This window comes from Siphateles boraxobius, unplaced genomic scaffold (assembly GCF_051911475.1).
Source record: "Siphateles boraxobius isolate OS27281-9 unplaced genomic scaffold, OSU_SipBor_1 48, whole genome shotgun sequence".
Taxonomy (NCBI): Eukaryota; Metazoa; Chordata; class Actinopteri; order Cypriniformes; family Leuciscidae; genus Siphateles; species Siphateles boraxobius.
Window position 1 is genome coordinate 7,190,994 of NW_027509119.1, and position 18,139 is coordinate 7,209,132.

The window sequence follows — 18,139 nt, forward strand, 5'->3', positions numbered from 1 at the left end:
GGGAAATGAAACACCTGAAAATGCTCTCTCCACACATAGCATGAAGCGTGAGGGTTCTGACCTGGATCGATACAATCCAGTCAGAACACTCAAATGTATCTGAAGCTCAGATTGGCTTTTGCACCCGTAGAGTGGCGTAGATTCTCTTCCCCATTGTGTTCACACCTCAAGCTGCACTAACAAGACACTTTCCACCTGTACATGTGGTAACTAGGTTTCATTTGGCTTGATATGCAATCTAAACCCAACAGAATTCAACTCTAGGGAGGAGATGAGTGTGTTAAGACTGTTGCATTATGGGGCATTCATAATGCAAATCTGCAGCATCTCACTGGGACCCACGATACTCAATTTAATAGCTCACAGGAGTGAAAATATGGTGATTTAACCAAAGTAGGACACGTTTCTTGGATCAACATTCCTAGAGATACATTTCTGAGTCAATGACATGATGCTCATAGATTTGTTTGGATCTAAATATTGTTTCAAAAATCCATTAAAATGCTATTCATACATACAACACTTCTATTATGAGCATGTTTTCATTTACTGAATTAATATTAATTGCTATATTTTTTTCAGGACAACTGTCCATATGTAATGATGAAAATCGTAAAGAAAAAATGATGCTGTATTTGTCACAATTGTGTTGTTTAGTCGTTCCTGTCGTGTATGTATGAGTTCTCAATTAGTTGGTTTCTGTTTAGTTCCTCTTTGTCCAGCTGTTTCTGTTAAGTGTCCTCATTTACTATGTGTATTTATACTTCCTGTCCTGTTCAGTCCTTGTCGGCTATTGTTTGTGAACGTGTCGTGAATCTTCTGAGTTTGTTATTTGTTTAAAGACTGTATTTCTTACCATCTCCTTCGTCGTGTGCTTTCTAAACCACCATATACCGTAACAGTATTAAAGTTTCCTAGTTTTGTTTTGGAGGTCTACTACAATAGATCTATGCATCTAAGTCAAAAAACACTTTCATTTTCTCATAATATACATTGCAGCATCCCCTTTTTTTCACACAGAGTCTGAAACAGTTTGTTAAAGGATTCAGTCTCTCTAAACCCCTCCTTTCCGAGAGCCTACTCTACTCTGATTGGTCAGATGGCCCAGTCTGTTGTGATTGATCGACTGCTTAGAGCATGTATTGTAAAAGAAACGTCCATTACCATATCTGAATTTCAATTCCGGAGACTTCCTCAGTGCTTGATACTAAGTGATAGCAATGCTAATGATGGGGTCGGATTTACAATATCAATGTCAGCACGAGTCCTCATCATTGGGATGTGCATGCAAAGTGGGTTTGCTTTCGCAGCACAGAAAACAGCGTCTTCTCGACATGGTAATACGAACCAAACACTTTCAGGCCTCAGCTAGAACTACAGTGTTAGAGGGCGGGTCAAAGAAGATGAAGACCATAGGCTGGCATTATGCAAATGTCAGGAAGATCTCAAGAAGTGACACTGAATTTGCTGATGACCCATTTCAGCAGTTCAGAATTTATTCTTTCTTTTAGGAGACAATAACTTTATTTGTCGTGCACTTTGATCTTGCAGACCTTTATATAACTGCTATATTACACAATTAATATTTAAAACTTTGATGATGATTTTGATCTAGTTTTGTGTTGAGAATACTGATAATAAAGATGTTTTTATGAAAGTTCTTATTCATCATTGACCCAGCTACAAACTCATAAGATTCCTTTCATTCTCTTTGATTTGAGTGGTTCTTAATGCTTATGATTAGAGGTAGGGTTAGGACTACATTTGTTTGACAGGAATGACAAAGATAAATCATGGTCACTGCGAAGAGACAGACCTGTTCAGCTATGGGTTAGTTAATGGTGTTTCTGGTTGGGCTACCTGTCGACGAAAGCTATCAGCCGTGTCTCTGAGTGTGTTGATGAGCAGCTCAAACTCATGTGTTTGATTACGCCTGTGCTCCAGCTCTTCCAGTGTGTCTCGGAGATTCTGGCTCAGCGTGGCAAGGGCATCGTCTCCGCTCTCCAGCTGGGTGCAGTGTACCTGCAGATCATCCTGCAGAGCAATAACCTGAGCTTTCAGACGGAGGACCTGCTCTTCCCTCTGGGCCACCTGAGGAGACCAAATCAGTCAGCCACACAGACAAAAACATATCACTATCACCACTGATATCTGCTCTCAGGTAATATACAGCCTCTAGCTTCAGGGTACTCTAGCTCAAAAATCTTGCAGAAAGCTAGATTTTTATAAATCAAGTGCGTGACTGAGTCTTTGGTCTTTGTTGACACCAATATGAAACCTGTATTAATTGTAATACTGGTATTTGCAAGCGAGGCCTTAAACTATTTTTTTCGCCACACCTGGCAATGGCTGGTGAGTGACTTAAGAAAATGTACCAGTCATAAATATGTTTTAACGGCCATGAAGACGTTTTTGTAAAAACAGGCTGTAATAACACCAAAATTTTAGATACCAGTGAAGATTCACAATTCTCTATTCCAAGTCCAAGACCACAGCTAAAACTACTAGCCTAACTAATAAAAATGTAAAACATTATTAAAGACAAATAAACAGTCATTAATAAAAAAAGAACAAAAAGTCAAAATACAAGCAAAAGCACAAACGAAATACAATATAACAAATATACAAAAGCAGTGATTTTCAGTGTTTTTAGGTAGGTCTAACCGTAGTTTTCAGGTACAGAAATTGATTAAAGTAAGCAAATGTAAAATAACACTGTATAGTCTCAACATTAAACATTCTTATTAATCCTAATTAAAGTTACAGTTATTCAGTGAGTGAAACAGATCAGTGAGTGAAATTTTTTTTTGTATTTTGTTGTTTGATTAACATTAAAAACACAGACAGCAGCAGGATTATTAGGCTGCTGTCACTTTAAGAGCGAATGCACGGATCTAATATACTGATACACATGTGTTTACTTTCTCAACTTTTTATGTTCACTTAAGACATAACTGACTAGGATACAATTTTTTTAACTTAATTTTGTGTGAATTTGTCCGCTCAAGCACAAGACGACATGAAAGAGCCTAGTTTAGTATTTGCAAGTAATGAAATGAGCTCCCTTTCGAGTCTTGCGCTTGAATATTAACATTTTCAAGGCTTAAACTTTGGTGACGATGCAGCGCTGGCCTGTTAACTGTCCCCAGCGTCGTTCACATTTGTTCACGTTCATGCATCATTAGAATTCATAAAAATGTTACCGGCTAACTATAGGTTGACACCATTTTATGTACTTGCCAACGCCCATTTTTACACGGCGAGTGTTTATTTTAGGCCCTGTTTGAAAGTACAGTACACTGAGACTGATGATGTTCAGTAATTTGATGTTTTTCTTTGTGCGGTTATGCACTACCAATAAAAGTTTGCTGTCAGTAAGATTTTAAAATGTTTTTGCTCACCAAAACTGCATTGATCAAAGATACAGTAAAAATAGTATTTATATGAACTATTATCATAGCCCAGGTCAGGCGCTTCTGCCGCTGTTTCTGGTTCAAAAGTGGCTTGACCTGGGGAATGTGGCACCTGTAGCCCATTTCCTGCACACGCCTGCGCACTGTGGCTCTGGATGTTTCTACTCCAGACTCCCCCAAAGTCTGGAATCGGTCCTTCTCCACAATCTTCCTCAGGGTCCGGTCACCTCTTCTCGTTGTGCAGCGTTTTTCGCCACACTTTTTCCTTCCCACAGACTTCCCACTGAGGTGCCTTGATACAGCACTCTGGGAACAGCCTATTTGTTCAGAAATTTCTTTCTGTGTCTTACCCTCTTGCTTGAGGGTGTCAATGATGGCCTTCTAGACAGCAGTCAGGTCGGCAGTCTTATCCATGATTGCGGTTTTGAGTAATGAAACAGGCTGGGAGTTTTTAAAAGCCTCAGGAATCTTTTGCAGGTGTTTAGAGTTAATTAGTTGATTCAGATGATTAGGTTAATAGCTCGTTTAGAGACCCTTTTCATGATATGCAAATTTTTTTAGAATTTTGGGTTTTCATGAGCTGTATGCCAAAATCATCAGTATTAAAACAATAAAAGACCTGAAATATTTCAGTTGGTGTGCAACGAATCTAAAATATATGAAAGTTTAATTTTTATCATTACATTATGGAAAATAATGAACTTTATCACAATATGCTAATTTTTTTAGTATGACCTGTACTGTGCATCACTAGTTGCAATGCAGACTTAATTCTAAAGGTAACTTAGACTAATTTAAGTACCAACCTGATTGTGGGCTTCTTTCAGGTCCTCCTCTCGGCTAAGCAGAGAGTTCTCTAGTTGGGCGATCTTGCTGAGGCAGGCCTGGTACTTTTGTTTGCAGAACTCGAGGGATTCACTAAGAGGTTGTAGTCGAGCCTCTGCATCTGTGGCCAGTTTCTCAGCCTCCAGTAGACCTGCCTTCAGCTGAATCATCTCTGCGTCCTGACTGTGGAGAGCTGCTTCCCTGCAGGAGGCCTGACACACACAAACACTTATATTTAGAAACAGAAGTTGGGATATAGTGAAACTGAAGTCGGCTGTGCTGCCTCACCTCGTTCTCGGTGTCTCTCTGCTGTCGGTCCAGACTCTCCAGGTTATCTCTGTGCAGCTGCAGGAGACTCTGTGTGCTTTGCAACTCTCTCTTAAGGTCTTGCACCTCCTTCACCTGGCTCTCCTTCTGCTTCTGGGTCTCCTGCTGCCAGTACTGCATCTCCTTACGCAGATCACACAGCTCTTCATTTTGACCTATACACTGACACAGAACCAAGACCAAAAACCAATCTAGTAACTTCCCCTGTTTATATCACTTTGCTTGTCTGTGTTTGTGACATCCCTGACCAGAGTTTGTGAGTGGTGTGAAATCAGAACCGATTAGGGTTACACCTTATTTCGATAGTCACTTTAGTAACCAAAAATCCAAATCACAGTCTCTACTGCACCAATTTAATTGATATTAATACTAGTGTAGAACATTGCATAGAAACTGTGTCTATTCCTCGTTTACTAAGATCAAATAATAAATCTACTGCAGGATCTAGAAAAAATCTAATTGTTATTAAAACAAAAAATCTCGCTATTAGTGAACAAAAACAATTTCTAAAGCTAGGTCTTCTAAACATTAGATCGCTCACACCTAAGGCGGTTATTGTAAATGAAATGGTCACAGATAATAATTTCGATGTTCTGTGCCTTACTGAAACCTGGCTTAAACCAAATGATTATTTCGGTCTAAATGAGTCTACTCCGCCAGGATACTGTTATAAGCATGAGCCCCGTCTGATCGGTCGTGGCGGCGGTGTTGCAACAATCTACAGAGATATCCTTAATGTTACTCAGAAAACTCGTCATAGGTTTAATTCGTTTGAAGTGCTTGTGCTAAATGTTACGCTCTTAGATGTAAGAAAAAAATCCCTATTATCTCTAGCATTGGCTACCGTATATAGACCTCCAGGGCCTTACGCCAATTTCCTAAAAGAGTTTGCTGACTTTCTATCAGATCTTTTGGTCAACGTCGATAAAGCATTAATTGTTGGAGATTTTAACATACACGTAGATAATTTAAATGATGCGTTAGGGGCTGCGTTTACAGATTTATTAAACTCCTTCGGGGTCAAGCAAAACGTCACCGGACCAACTCATCGTCTTAATCATACACTCGATTTAATTATATCATATGGAACCGATCCAACCGATATAGATATCATTCCACAAAGTGATGATGTCACTGACCACTACTTGGTAACTTGCATATTACGCACTGCTGTAATATGTCATGCTGCGCCACGTTATCGACCAGGTAGAACAATTCGTCCATCCACCATAGATCATTTCTCAAATAGCTTATCTGATCTGTCCCAGCTGCTGCCTGAACCCAAACAAACAGATGAATTAGACGAACTAACTAGCACTATGAGCAACATTCTCTCTAGAACATTGGATATTGTTGCACCCATTAGATTAAAAAAGGTCAGAGAAAAAAGTATAGCACCATGGTACAATAATACTACGTATGTTTTAAAGAGAGAAACCCGTAATTTAGAGCGTAAATGGAAAAAAACTAATTTAGAGGTCTTTAGAATCGCGTGGAAAGACAGTATGTCACTTTATAAAAAGGCACTTAAAACGGCCAGGGCTGAGCACCTCAGCAAATTAATAGAAAACAACCGAAATAATCCAAGGTTTTTATTTAATACCGTGGCTAGACTAACAAATAAACAGACGTCGTCTGAACAAAATACCTCGTTACAGTTTAGTAGTAATGATTTCATGAACTTCTTCACCGAGAAAATTGAAAGCATCAGAATCAAAATCGTAAACGTTCGATCTTTGCTCGCGCCTTATAATTCGGCCGCAATTATTACCCCGCAAGAACAATTACAATGCTTTACAACCATAGAACAAAAAGAGTTAAATAAACTTATCACTTCATCTAAAACAACAACATGTTTATTAGATCCTATACCAACTGAACTACTGAAAGAAGTGTTACCTGTAGTGGAAGAGCCTCTTCTCAATATTATTAACTCATCTTTATCTTTAGGTCATGTTCCAAGAACGTTCAAGCTGGCAGTTATAAAACCTCTTATTAAGAAACCACAATTAGATCCAAATAACCTAGCAAATTACAGACCCATTTCGAATCTTCCATTTATGTCAAAAATATTAGAAAAAGTTGTGTCCGCTCAACTCGGCTCTTTCTTGCAAGAAAACGACATCTATGAAAAGTTTCAGTCTGGATTCAGGCCACATCATAGCACTGAAACTGCGCTTGTTAGAATCACAAATGATTTACTTTTAGCTTCGGACCAAGGCTGTATCTCAGTACTAGTTTTACTTGATCTTAGTGCTGCGTTCGATACTATAGATCACACAATACTCTTAGATCGACTGCAAAATTACACTGGTGTTCAAGGACAAGCATTAAGCTGGTTCAGGTCATACTTATCTGACCGCTACCATTTCGTCTACTTAAATGGAGAAAAATCGATTATAACTTCGGCAAACTATGGAGTGCCGCAGGGATCTGTGTTAGGCCCTTTATTATTCTCAATATATATGCTGCCACTTGGTAATATTCTAAGGAAACATGGAATTAGTTTCCATTGTTATGCTGATGACACTCAAATATATATTTCCTCACGGCCAGATGAATACGCTAAATTATCCAAATTGACAGATTGTGTTAAAGATATAAAAGATTGGATGACGCATAATTTTCTTTTATTAAATCCAGACAAGACAGAGGTAATACTTATCGGTTCTAAAAACCGTCCACAAAACCTTTCACAGCACGACTTTAACATAGTAGGATGCCCTGTTACTCTATCCGCTACAGTAAAAGACCTGGGTGTTACATTAGACTGCAACCTGTCTTTTGAAAAGCATATTTCATATGTTACAAAAACAGCCTTTTTCCACCTTAGAAACATTGCTAAGTTACGTAATATGCTATCAGTCTCTGATGCAGAAAAGTTAGTTCATGCATTCATGACCTCGAGACTAGATTACTGTAATGCTTTATTAGCTGGTTGTCCTGCATCTTCAATAAACAAGCTACAGTTAGTCCAAAATGCAGCCGCTAGAGTTCTTACTAGATTAAGAAAATATGATCATATAACACCGATTTTATCATCACTTCATTGGTTACCTATAAAGTTCCGTATTAATTACAAGGTATTGCTTTTGACTTATAAAGCTCTAAATGGTTTAGCTCCAGTCTATTTAACGGATCTTCTATCGCCTTACAATCCATCGCGCTCTTTAAGATCACTAGATTCGAGGTTTCTGGTCATTCCTAGGATATCCAGATCCACCAAAGGAGGCAGAGCATTTTCACATTTAGCTCCGAAGCTCTGGAATAGCCTTCCTGATATTGTTCGTTGCTCAGACTCGCTCTCCCAGTTTAAAACTAGACTGAAGACGCATCTATTTAGCCAGGCATTCATATAAATTTTTTATCTTACAGTTACTGTAAATTCGGCCTCTAGTTCATAAACGCCAGAGGAGAACTGGCCCCCGACTGAGCCTGGGTTCTCCCAAGGTTTTTTTTTCTCCATTGGGTCACCTGATGGGGTGTTAGGACACCATTAGGTCACTGGATGGAGTTTTTCGGTTCCTTGCCACTGTTGCCTTTGGCTTGCTCAGTTGGGGATATTCAAATTAATTAACCAATCATACCATTGATCAGCTCTACCAAACTTGGATGTCTTTTTTCCAGTAATAAACAAACATTAAGTTGTTTTGATTGATACTGTGAAGCAGCTTTGATACAATCTGTATTGTGAAAAGCGCTATATAAATATATTTGACTTGACTTGACTTGACTTTAGACATTCTACTAACTATAAGTAACTTTTCAACTACATGTTAACTAACTGTCATTAGAGTATTAGTAGGCGTTAGGGTTCGGGTTAGGAGAACAAGTTGACTTGTAGTTGCTAAGTTACTTATAATCAGTAGAATATCTGTTGGGGGACCAACAAAATAAAGTGTTAGGAGATATTAAGCAGACAGTCTACTAATACTCTAATGACAGTTGGTTGACATGTAGCTGCAAAGTTACTTATAGTTAGTAGAATGTCTAAAGTGGACTATCGAAATAAAGTGTTACCCAGATGAGTGATGCACTGAAATTGAAATTCTGTCCGGTAGCGATATGCCAATAATTATATTCAAGTTAATGCTAACATTAAAGTTCTGTATGATTATGTCAAAACAACTAAACACTAAAAACGAATAAAACAGTAAAAACTCAAATAAGTCCTTTTAAATGTAAAGGCATCAGAACATCATAATGTACAGAATAAAAATGGACATTCATTTTGTGAAACCGAGCAAGAGAGAGTTGGCTGCGCAAGTGATCCAATGCCTTGTTTATGTTAAGTGTTAAATGTGTGGGATGAAATAATAGTTTCTAGAGGTTTAATGATACTATTAAACTACTATACAATGCATATATTTGCTAGTCCTCTTATTGCGTTATTTCACCAATAGATTAGACATTATTTTACTGGATATGCACTTTTTCAGTTCTGGCATGAAACTCTAGATGGCACAGGCTGATATGTCTTTAACTTATTTGGTAGCGATCACATCATTATCTACATAGCACAGCTGATTGGTAGCGGTTGCGTCAACATTCAAACCAATACCGGTGTGTTGCTGTTAGCAGTATGCAGTGTACTTTTAGAAACCCTCCACCTTCCCCAGCTCCACCTGTATAGATCTGCTAAGGGGGTTAAATCATGTATGTCACATGTGCAGCAGCAGCATGTCTTAAATGCTCACAGCAACGTCTGTAAATGTATTCGCTGTAGCAAGTCCCGTACTTGCTCTGCAGCAGTAGCAGCGTAGCAGATCTACTGTACATTAACATTGACGTATCCATTACAATGCCAATCTCTATTACCATACAAACCCCAGAGTTGTCATGACATAAATGCAACAACTGATAATACTTCTATAAATTTGATTTAAAAACAAAACAAAATATTAAAACAAAAGACAATATAAGGTAACACTTTATTTCGATAGTCCACTTTAGACATTCTATTAACTATAAGTAACTAAATGTCAACCAACTGTATTTGAGAATTAGTAGACTGTCTGCTTAATATTTGTTAACACTTTATTTTTGTTGGTCCCCCAACAGACATTCTAAGTTACTATAAGTAACTTGGCAACTACAAGTCAACTTATTCTACAAACCTGAACCCTAACATCTAACCATAACAGTCCACTGACAGTCCACTACAGCCTACTAATACTCTAATGACAGTTAGTTGACATGTAGTTGAAAAGTTACTTATAGTTAGAAGAATGTCTAAAGTGGACTATCAAAATAAAGTGTAACCCAATATAACATGAAAAACTAATTTAATTACTCATTCCATATTTTACTCAGTGGTAGTGTGCAAGCTATTGTGTATAACACAATTTAGAAATTTCAACAAAGTAGAATTTTGAGAATTTCTGTGCTGGTGTCGCCATTGCCTTGTGAGGAAAAGCATCATCACACTCACAACAATTACCTGTTCTTATATTCAGTACGACAGCACTCTTGTGTGTGATATTCCTTTATTAGTATTAGTACACCTCAAATGCAGCTCATTGAATATAATTTATGGTCGGAACCATCCTATTATAACTCTATATTTACAGACTCACGTCTACAGTCACACACTGGCATATATAATGAATGCTAGAGATTCTGAGACAGAAATCACCGAAGCCTGTTTGCTCCCTGAAGCGTGTCTGTGGTGGCTCACTGATAGCAGCTCTACATTAGATTATTAGACTCCAGAGAGAGCTGATCCCAGATTGGATAATATTATTTTTTCCCCTGGCTGATGATGCATTACAAAAATAAGGAGCACTGTAACAGATGTCTCGCAGGGTGAAAATAATAAATCACACAGACTACTGTGCGCACACACATGCGGTATATTAGTTTTGTAAGTTAACTTGCGTGATTTATTAGGCTGGTGAAGGCCCTGGATGGAGTCTCCTCAGTGCACTGAACTTCCCATTGCAAGCATCATTAAGACTGCAGCGCTAATTGTGTTGTTTTAAACGAGTGGAACCTGATAATGACTCCATTAGTGATTCACCTACGCATCTGTTTTCTTGGAGTCAAGCCGGGAGGAGGCGCATGGACATGCACATGGGAAAACTACTGACAGATGAATGGGATAAATGAAGCAAGGAGAGGAAAGGAGAGCATATGAATGATTCTTAGGTTGACAAAAGCTAGAAAAAGGTGGTATAGTGGAGGAAGGGCTTGACAAGCACAAGAAATATCAGGACAATTGATCCTTCGAGGATGCCTGATTGGCCAACTAAACTGATTTACACTGCAGACGTGGCACAGAAAAGGTGCTTTGACACATATGGCATGTAAATGCCTTTAATCAGGAAAAAGTGTGGTTAAATGCTGATTATCAATATTATTATTAATATTAATATTCCATGGTTCAGATTGGTTAGCTGATAACGTACATTACATTCCAGGATCATTCTGAACGTAATTCCAATTATTAAAAGTTAATCAAACATGAGACAATGGAACTTCACCAACATTTACTGTACATTCAGTTGCATTGAATGAAATCTAGAGGGTTTAACCAGTCAGCCTTGCAAGGCGATGTAAAATTGAATCAATTAGGGAAAAATATTGTATAAAAATTACATAATATTATTATTATTAATAGCATTCATTATTAACATACTTTTACTGTCACTAACACCAATTACATAAGTACATTATGATTATTGGTGGGTGTTTTTTTACTGCAAAATGACCCAAAAATGACAATAAAAACAACAAATGAATGAATGAATTAATTAATTCATTACAGCAGTTTTGCTGTACAGTACAATTATGAAATGTCTTGAGACAACTGAATGACGGTTTCTGAGAAGTAAACACAAGTTGGCTCATACAATCGGACTTTAGAAAAATGCTGAAAAAACTTTTTCAGTACATCAGTAGCCTAATAAAATGTTTTATTTTACATGTAGTGGACATGTTCACATGACCAGCTATCTAACCCCAAATCACTTTATCTCTGTAACCCCTCTTTTTTTACATGTTCTCTCGTAGAATAAATGAATCATGGCTTGACTGAGAATAGTTCATTTCTACAATACTGACATTATTAACTAAACACTTTTCTGTGATACTTCATCCACACCTCTAGGTGTCAGTATAAGTCCAAGATGACATATGGGCCAGAGCAACGTAAACAAAAAATGACAAGAGTGCACTTTCTCGAGTCATTGGAAGGAGTTGACAGCAGTGTGTCGCGTGGCGGCATTACAGCATGAATCAGTGCTAAGCTCAGTGTAATTTTCTCAGTCCCAAACTCATTACACAGACAACAGCCCATGGCTATTTCAGATGAGACTCAGACAGAGAGAGGAAGGGTAGACCCATTTTATGGAGCTCTCTCGTTCTTTTCCGCCGCTGATTAATTTCATACTAGATCGGTTGGCCAGCAGTGTTATTAGCATAAAATTTCCATGGATCAGGCCCTGCAATAAAACCCTGTCATCAAGTCACTTGTCAAACACACAATTTCAAATCTCATTTAGTTTCTAATATCATTTTCATACCAGGCGGAGGGGTGCTGAGAGAGGTGGAGCGGTAGAACAGAGACGGGAATGTGTCATGTAAAGGATAAACGGAGTCATCGATCAAAATTAAAAGAGCTGAGCTGAGCTTCATGATTAAAAATTCTACGGATCAGCATCAAGTGTTTATCAGGTGAAGCAAACAGCAGGAGGTCAAGACGCTCGCTGTGGCAGAGCTGGATCTTCTAGAGGACCTCAAGTGTAAGACAAGCAGTCAGTGTTCGCTGAAACAACAATCTACTATGATAATCTAATGCCACTGCGAAAGATAATACAATTTTTACATTTTATAAACAAAATCATTGTTGGCTGCCTGTGCAAAATTTGCCAACAAGACACTAAGGACCAGATTTACTAATGGCTGACCTTATTGCATATGCATTTGAGGAGTTTCCATTTCATGCGCAAAATTTATGGGAGGAGAGTATTTAAAATTAATCACGCAACCCGATTTACTAAGGTTTGCGCTCTGCAATGTACTGGTGTTTGCGCCATTATTTTCTGCCCAAAAAAAGCACGTCTTAAACCAGACGCTACCTGGTAGATTGTGTTGGTCATTATGGAAATGATGTGACTGCATTTGTGTTCTTTAATGTGCACGTCGTCAGTAGATCATGCACAGAACTTTCCACTCTCATCGGCGCTGTTTTGGAATTGCGCTCACATGCTAATTTGCCCTGTTTAGTAAATCTGGCCCTAAAGGCCCATTCCCATCAAGGACGATAACTATAAAGTTTTAATTAACGCTTCTAATTCTGTGAGAATACAGTTGTCCAACCCCAACTATAACGATAATGACACATACAAACTACTTTGTTGGAATTACTTTCAGAATTATTTTTTTTTCCAGCCAACAAGAATCTACGAAGCTGTGTAACTCCCTAAAAAAGTAACTGATTCTGTTACATAGTTACTTTTTATGGAAAGCAATGTTGTTACTGTACTTTTGTGTAATTTTTTTTTCACGTGGGTTGGACTTGCTTGGTTGTTTTTTAATAAAAAAAGAAAAAAGATGTAAACAACAAACAACAAAAGTGAAATGAATAAGCCTCAGGCTGAAGGAAATGTAAATTCACCCTGTACAGTAGAGGGCGCAGCTCAAACAAACCTTTCAGCTGCTGCCATGCTGGATCGCAGAATAGGACGCTGGGGGAAAATGTCTATTTCTGCGTGTGTTTTTTGTGTGATTTTATGTGCCATTTGGAGGGGTGTGGCTGACACCTTGATGGACGGCGAGTTAATTGTCGCTGAAACTGTTCATCTGGGGGTTGTTTTGGGCGATCGCCTATGGCATGGTGTTCAACGGTCTGCGCTATGTGAGTGCCCTGCCCGGCCCTGACACTTTCTTTGTTTATGTTACATTTACGTTTGTTTTCCTTGACGTTTCCTTACGTTTGTTTACCTTAATAAATTCCATGTTTTGTTAAGAATTGATGTGTCGGAGGTCCTTTTTGTTGTATGTTTGCGCAATACACAGTTTGCATTTCACAGTTTTTGTTCATTTTGTGGAATACTAAATCTGTTTTTAAAGTGAATTGAGTAAATGCCTGTTCACATTAGTCTAAAACTACAAGAACCTTCTTGTTTACATCCAACGCAAACAACGGCTCTGCACTTACTTTTGATTTCTCTCAACATGGACAGGAGAGCTGTCAGTCAATACATGGAAAAATATAAAAATATATGTAAGAAACTTGCGTTACTTACTTGAAAAAGTAAGTCAGCTACTTTGTTGTAAATTTAAAAGTAATGCGTTACTTTACTAGTTACTTAAAAAGTAATCTGATTACGTATCTCGTGTTACTTGTACTGTGTTATCTCCAACGACAGACGACTTGGTTGTTATGGAGTGTTCGAAGTGTTTTTGAGCACATGCTGTGTTTTCTGCAAGTTTAACGTGCATTTAGGAAGGCTGTACACGCTAGGCTTACTGTATTTACACATTTCACATTTACAAAATTTACAACATTTTTGAGGACAGAAGTTTGCAGCATTTCAGCAGTGTTCTGCCAAAATAAAATCTTGAGGATTTGAAATATTTAAATCTCAAGGGTTTGAACGTGAAGAATTTGAAACATAAATATTGTAAACTTGCAGTGTATATACAATTATGTTTATTATTATTATCAAATATTCATTTTCATTTTAGAATTGTATTTATTTTAAATGTTTGTACAATTATAATTAACAACATAATATATTTCTGTTATAATTAGAGTTTAAACTTAATGAAAAATTAATAAAAAAATTGATGTCTAGATACAAAGCCAAAATAAATCACTTTATTTTACTGTCCTTTGTTACAAGTAGTTACTGTAGTACTAACAAGTAGTTACTGTAGTACTAACTATAGCTAAATTATGCATAATAACAGGCAAATAACCCTAAACCAACCCCTATTCCTAACCCTATAGTAAGTACATGTAGTTAATTACTATTACTCAGTAACACGGACACCTTAAAGGAGCTGTATGTAAGAAATTTATTTAAATTAATCATAAAATGGCCCTGATATGTCACTAGACATTAAGAAATCATGTTCATTTCAAATACTTATATCACTGACAACAGTAGTCCGGCCAGGATATTGTCATTTAAAAAGTGAAGTTGCAGCCCTCAACTGATGTTGATGTTGTCATGTTGTGTTTTGGTCTGATGTGTCACCCTCCACCTATCTACCAATCACGAAGTCAGTAGTGTTGCGGGATCCGGGTTGCCAGCTCTGCTCTAGTTACCACAGCTGCAGCTACAAACGTGTCGGAATCGGATAAAAAAAAAAAAAGTCCAACGTTGCGAATCAGATAAACTGATAAACTCATAAACTCGTTATGAATCCGAAATACTTCGTGACAAAGTCCGAAATAAAACAAGGATCTGTATAGGAGATGCCTTTGAAAGATGGAGACGGCTGAAAACGGAGAAGAATTTCTGGACAGGTAAGATTCATCCACGTTTGGCTAACTTGTACTTGATGTAAATGGACATTTCAAATATTCATGACAGTCTAACAAAGTTATGCAAGTTCGTGCAAAGTAACGTTACGTTAGCTCATATGGAGGAGGTGGGTCATCGAATTGGAAGCACTATAGGCGCAATTCCACGGTAAAATAACTTTTTCTAACATCCATTACACCAATGAAAAGCACATTGTAGCCTATGATGTGAATATTGTGTCCCACTTGGAACGTTTTGTAGCCTACTTGTTTATCATGCAAGTTCTACAGCCAAAAATAATAGAATGACATGTAATCTTTCACGTCACATATTTTAGCGTTATGGACGTATACTGCAGAGTAAGTTAAAAAATACAGCTGGTCGCTTTCACTTATAGTGTCAGCTAAATGAATAGCTGTATCTTTGATATCGATTACACACAGTGACCGAGGCTTGTGCTTGTACTTACGTCAATGACAGATACCTACCGTTAGTATACTAACAGCTACTGTTCTAACAATGTACTGTCACATACGAGCGTACATCTTTACTATTATATTTGGCTAATCGCCATTAGTAAATTTTTGTGATATATAATTACTTTGCAAAACATCTCTCATTTGAAGCATAAACATAATTAACAGAAAAAAAAAAAACTTAGCCTACTGTTTAGGACTCGTCACTTGCGCATTGAAAGCTTCTGTAGCAGCCTACGTTCCTGCTGTATCCTGCAGCCTATCTGGCAACCTCGAGTCAGGGAGGAGGGGAAGGGGGATACACTGCTCTACAGTGATTTGAAGGTGATTGCAGTACCAGTTTTGGCCACAATCCTACATACTGCTCCTTTAACATAAAGGGCCCTATTTTAACGATCGGAAACGCAAGTGTCAAATTGCAAAGCGCAAGTAACTTTGTGGGCGGATCCCGGCGCTGTTGCTATTTTCCCGGCGGGATAAATGCCTCTTGCGCCTGGCGCAAATCTAAAAGGGGTTGGTCTGAAGTAGCTTCATTATTCATAGGTGTGGTTTGGGCGAAACGGGAAACAAACCAATAAGAGCTTTATATCACATTCCCTTTAAGAGCATGATGAACGAGGTGCGCTTGTTCCATGGCGCAATACTATTATAACGGCGCATTTACCAGGCGCGCTTCAGAATCGGTTAACAGCCGAGGAGATCGATGTTCTCGTCAGGGCCGTAAAAGAAAGAGAAGTGACATTGGGGTTGGGACAAACCCACCCAAATTAGCTTCGGTTAAACATGCATATAATAATTTGGGTAAATGTGTAAGCTAATTATGCCTATTTTCCCCATCGTCATGGACACAACAATGATTTCCCTCGTGTTTTAATATTTTTCCTTTTAATAATGTATAATTTGCAAAAAGTTAAATGCATCTGTGTAGATGAGAGAATCATCTACAGTGTATGCGCGTTGTTCAAACTCTGTATTATGGCCAAGCATGCACGCTTAAAATAGCATCTGAATGTACGCGCAACGCGCCACTGACTTTAGACTAGGTTTTTTCTGGTCAGTGGCGCAATTGTTTTATAGAACAGCAAAATAGCATGAGGGAAAGTTTGCGCCGGAACACGCCTCCTCTTTGCGCTGAACCCCCCCGGGGAGCGCAAGTGTATTTCTTAGTTAACCGACGTGTGTCTGTGGAGGGAAAAGTCCGCTTTGCGCGGGTGCAAAATGATAGATGCGTCATGCGAATGGTACATGCGTCAGTGTACAAAGTCATTTGCGCCGGGTGCAAGATAGGGCCCAAAGTGTAAACTAAAACACTTACTAATAAAAGATAAAATATTTTATCAGTTTACTTGCACGTCATGTGACCATTAAACAACATCAGAGAACAGTGAACATGAGAATGTGTTGTTATGTTATTTAAATATTAACTGAAACGAAAAGAAGAAATAAACAAAATTGAAACAAAACAAACACAGTATTCTTTGGTTTAATGTAGTTCGGAGCAATTCTGTAAGAAACTGCGACTAATAAACAGCAAACAAGCTTCTAATGAAACCTCTGCTGGCTCATGAAGTGGTTGCCACTACACCAGTCTTCAGATGCTGTAATAAAGTATGATAAACATTATTTTCATCACACACACACACACACACACACACACACACACACACACACACACACACACACACACACACACACACACACACACACACACACACACACACACACACACACACACACACACACACACACACACACACACACACACACACACACACACACACACACACACACAGAGGAAGAGAGAGACACTTAAAGCCAAGCTGAAGGCACAACCGCTAATAATGAAAAATAACCCCAGTTTGGGGGGGGGGGGGGTATTTTAATAAGGACAGAGAATCAATGCAATTTAATCAATCTTGCCTAATTAAAAAAAATCTATATTGCGAAACAATCAAGGTGCATAAACAAGATTAAAATAAATGAAGGAACTGTGCCATGAGCAAGGGAGGGCCTAATTAAAGGGAGTTAATTGGAATTCCATGCCTATGTGTGGTTTGTCAATGCAGCCGACAGAAAATATTACACGTGAGTACGCTCACCGGAGACCTCACAAACACCCTTCAGCTGAACACACAGAAACAAGACCAGCAAACTCATGCTTACTCCACGGTTTCTTTCAGGTCTCAATACCCAGACTGGCCAATTTTTGATTTTTAGTGTGTTTACCTGTTTGTAAAGAGAGTCTGTCTCTTGCTGGAGTCGTGTTGTGTTGTGTTTGTTGTTCTCTATCACCTCCTCTCTCTGTTTCAGGATGTCCTGAAGTCTGCTCAACTCCTTCTGCAGGGCCACAACCTCCTCTATCCTAGGCGGTACCTCCTGCATCTGCTCTGCGAGCTAAACACACCACAGCCACACAATGACAACATTAAATGCATGTTACTAGTCAAGTAATGTGGATTTTGGCCAGTGCCAGTATCTAGAGAGCAGGAACTCATATTCGCCTAGATGAAATCTCCGGATTTTGCTTTATTCAAGTCATGATTTTGGGGAAAAATCTGTTAACATCAAAAATCTCAGTATAAAAATTACTAAATAATAAGTATGGAACAACAAGGTAAACTGT

The 18,139-nt window shown here is 38.3% G+C and overlaps 1 protein-coding gene across 7 annotated transcripts in view; it reads right to left on the bottom strand.

The window, feature by feature from the left end:
- Nucleotides 1-18,139, bottom strand: part of pmfbp1 (polyamine modulated factor 1 binding protein 1) — a 261,062-nt gene that overhangs the window by 38,836 nt on the left and 204,087 nt on the right. For all 7 annotated transcript variants that reach the window (XM_077201843.1, XM_077201841.1, XM_077201840.1 and 4 more), the window contains 4 exons: nt 17,743-17,910; nt 4,527-4,727; nt 4,220-4,450; nt 1,861-2,091 (listed from right to left, as the gene is read on the bottom strand). In XM_077201843.1, coding sequence (XP_077057958.1) covers nt 1,861-2,091; nt 4,220-4,450; nt 4,527-4,727; nt 17,743-17,910 — 831 coding nt within the window. The remainder of the gene's footprint in view (nt 1-1,860; nt 2,092-4,219; nt 4,451-4,526; nt 4,728-17,742; nt 17,911-18,139) is intronic.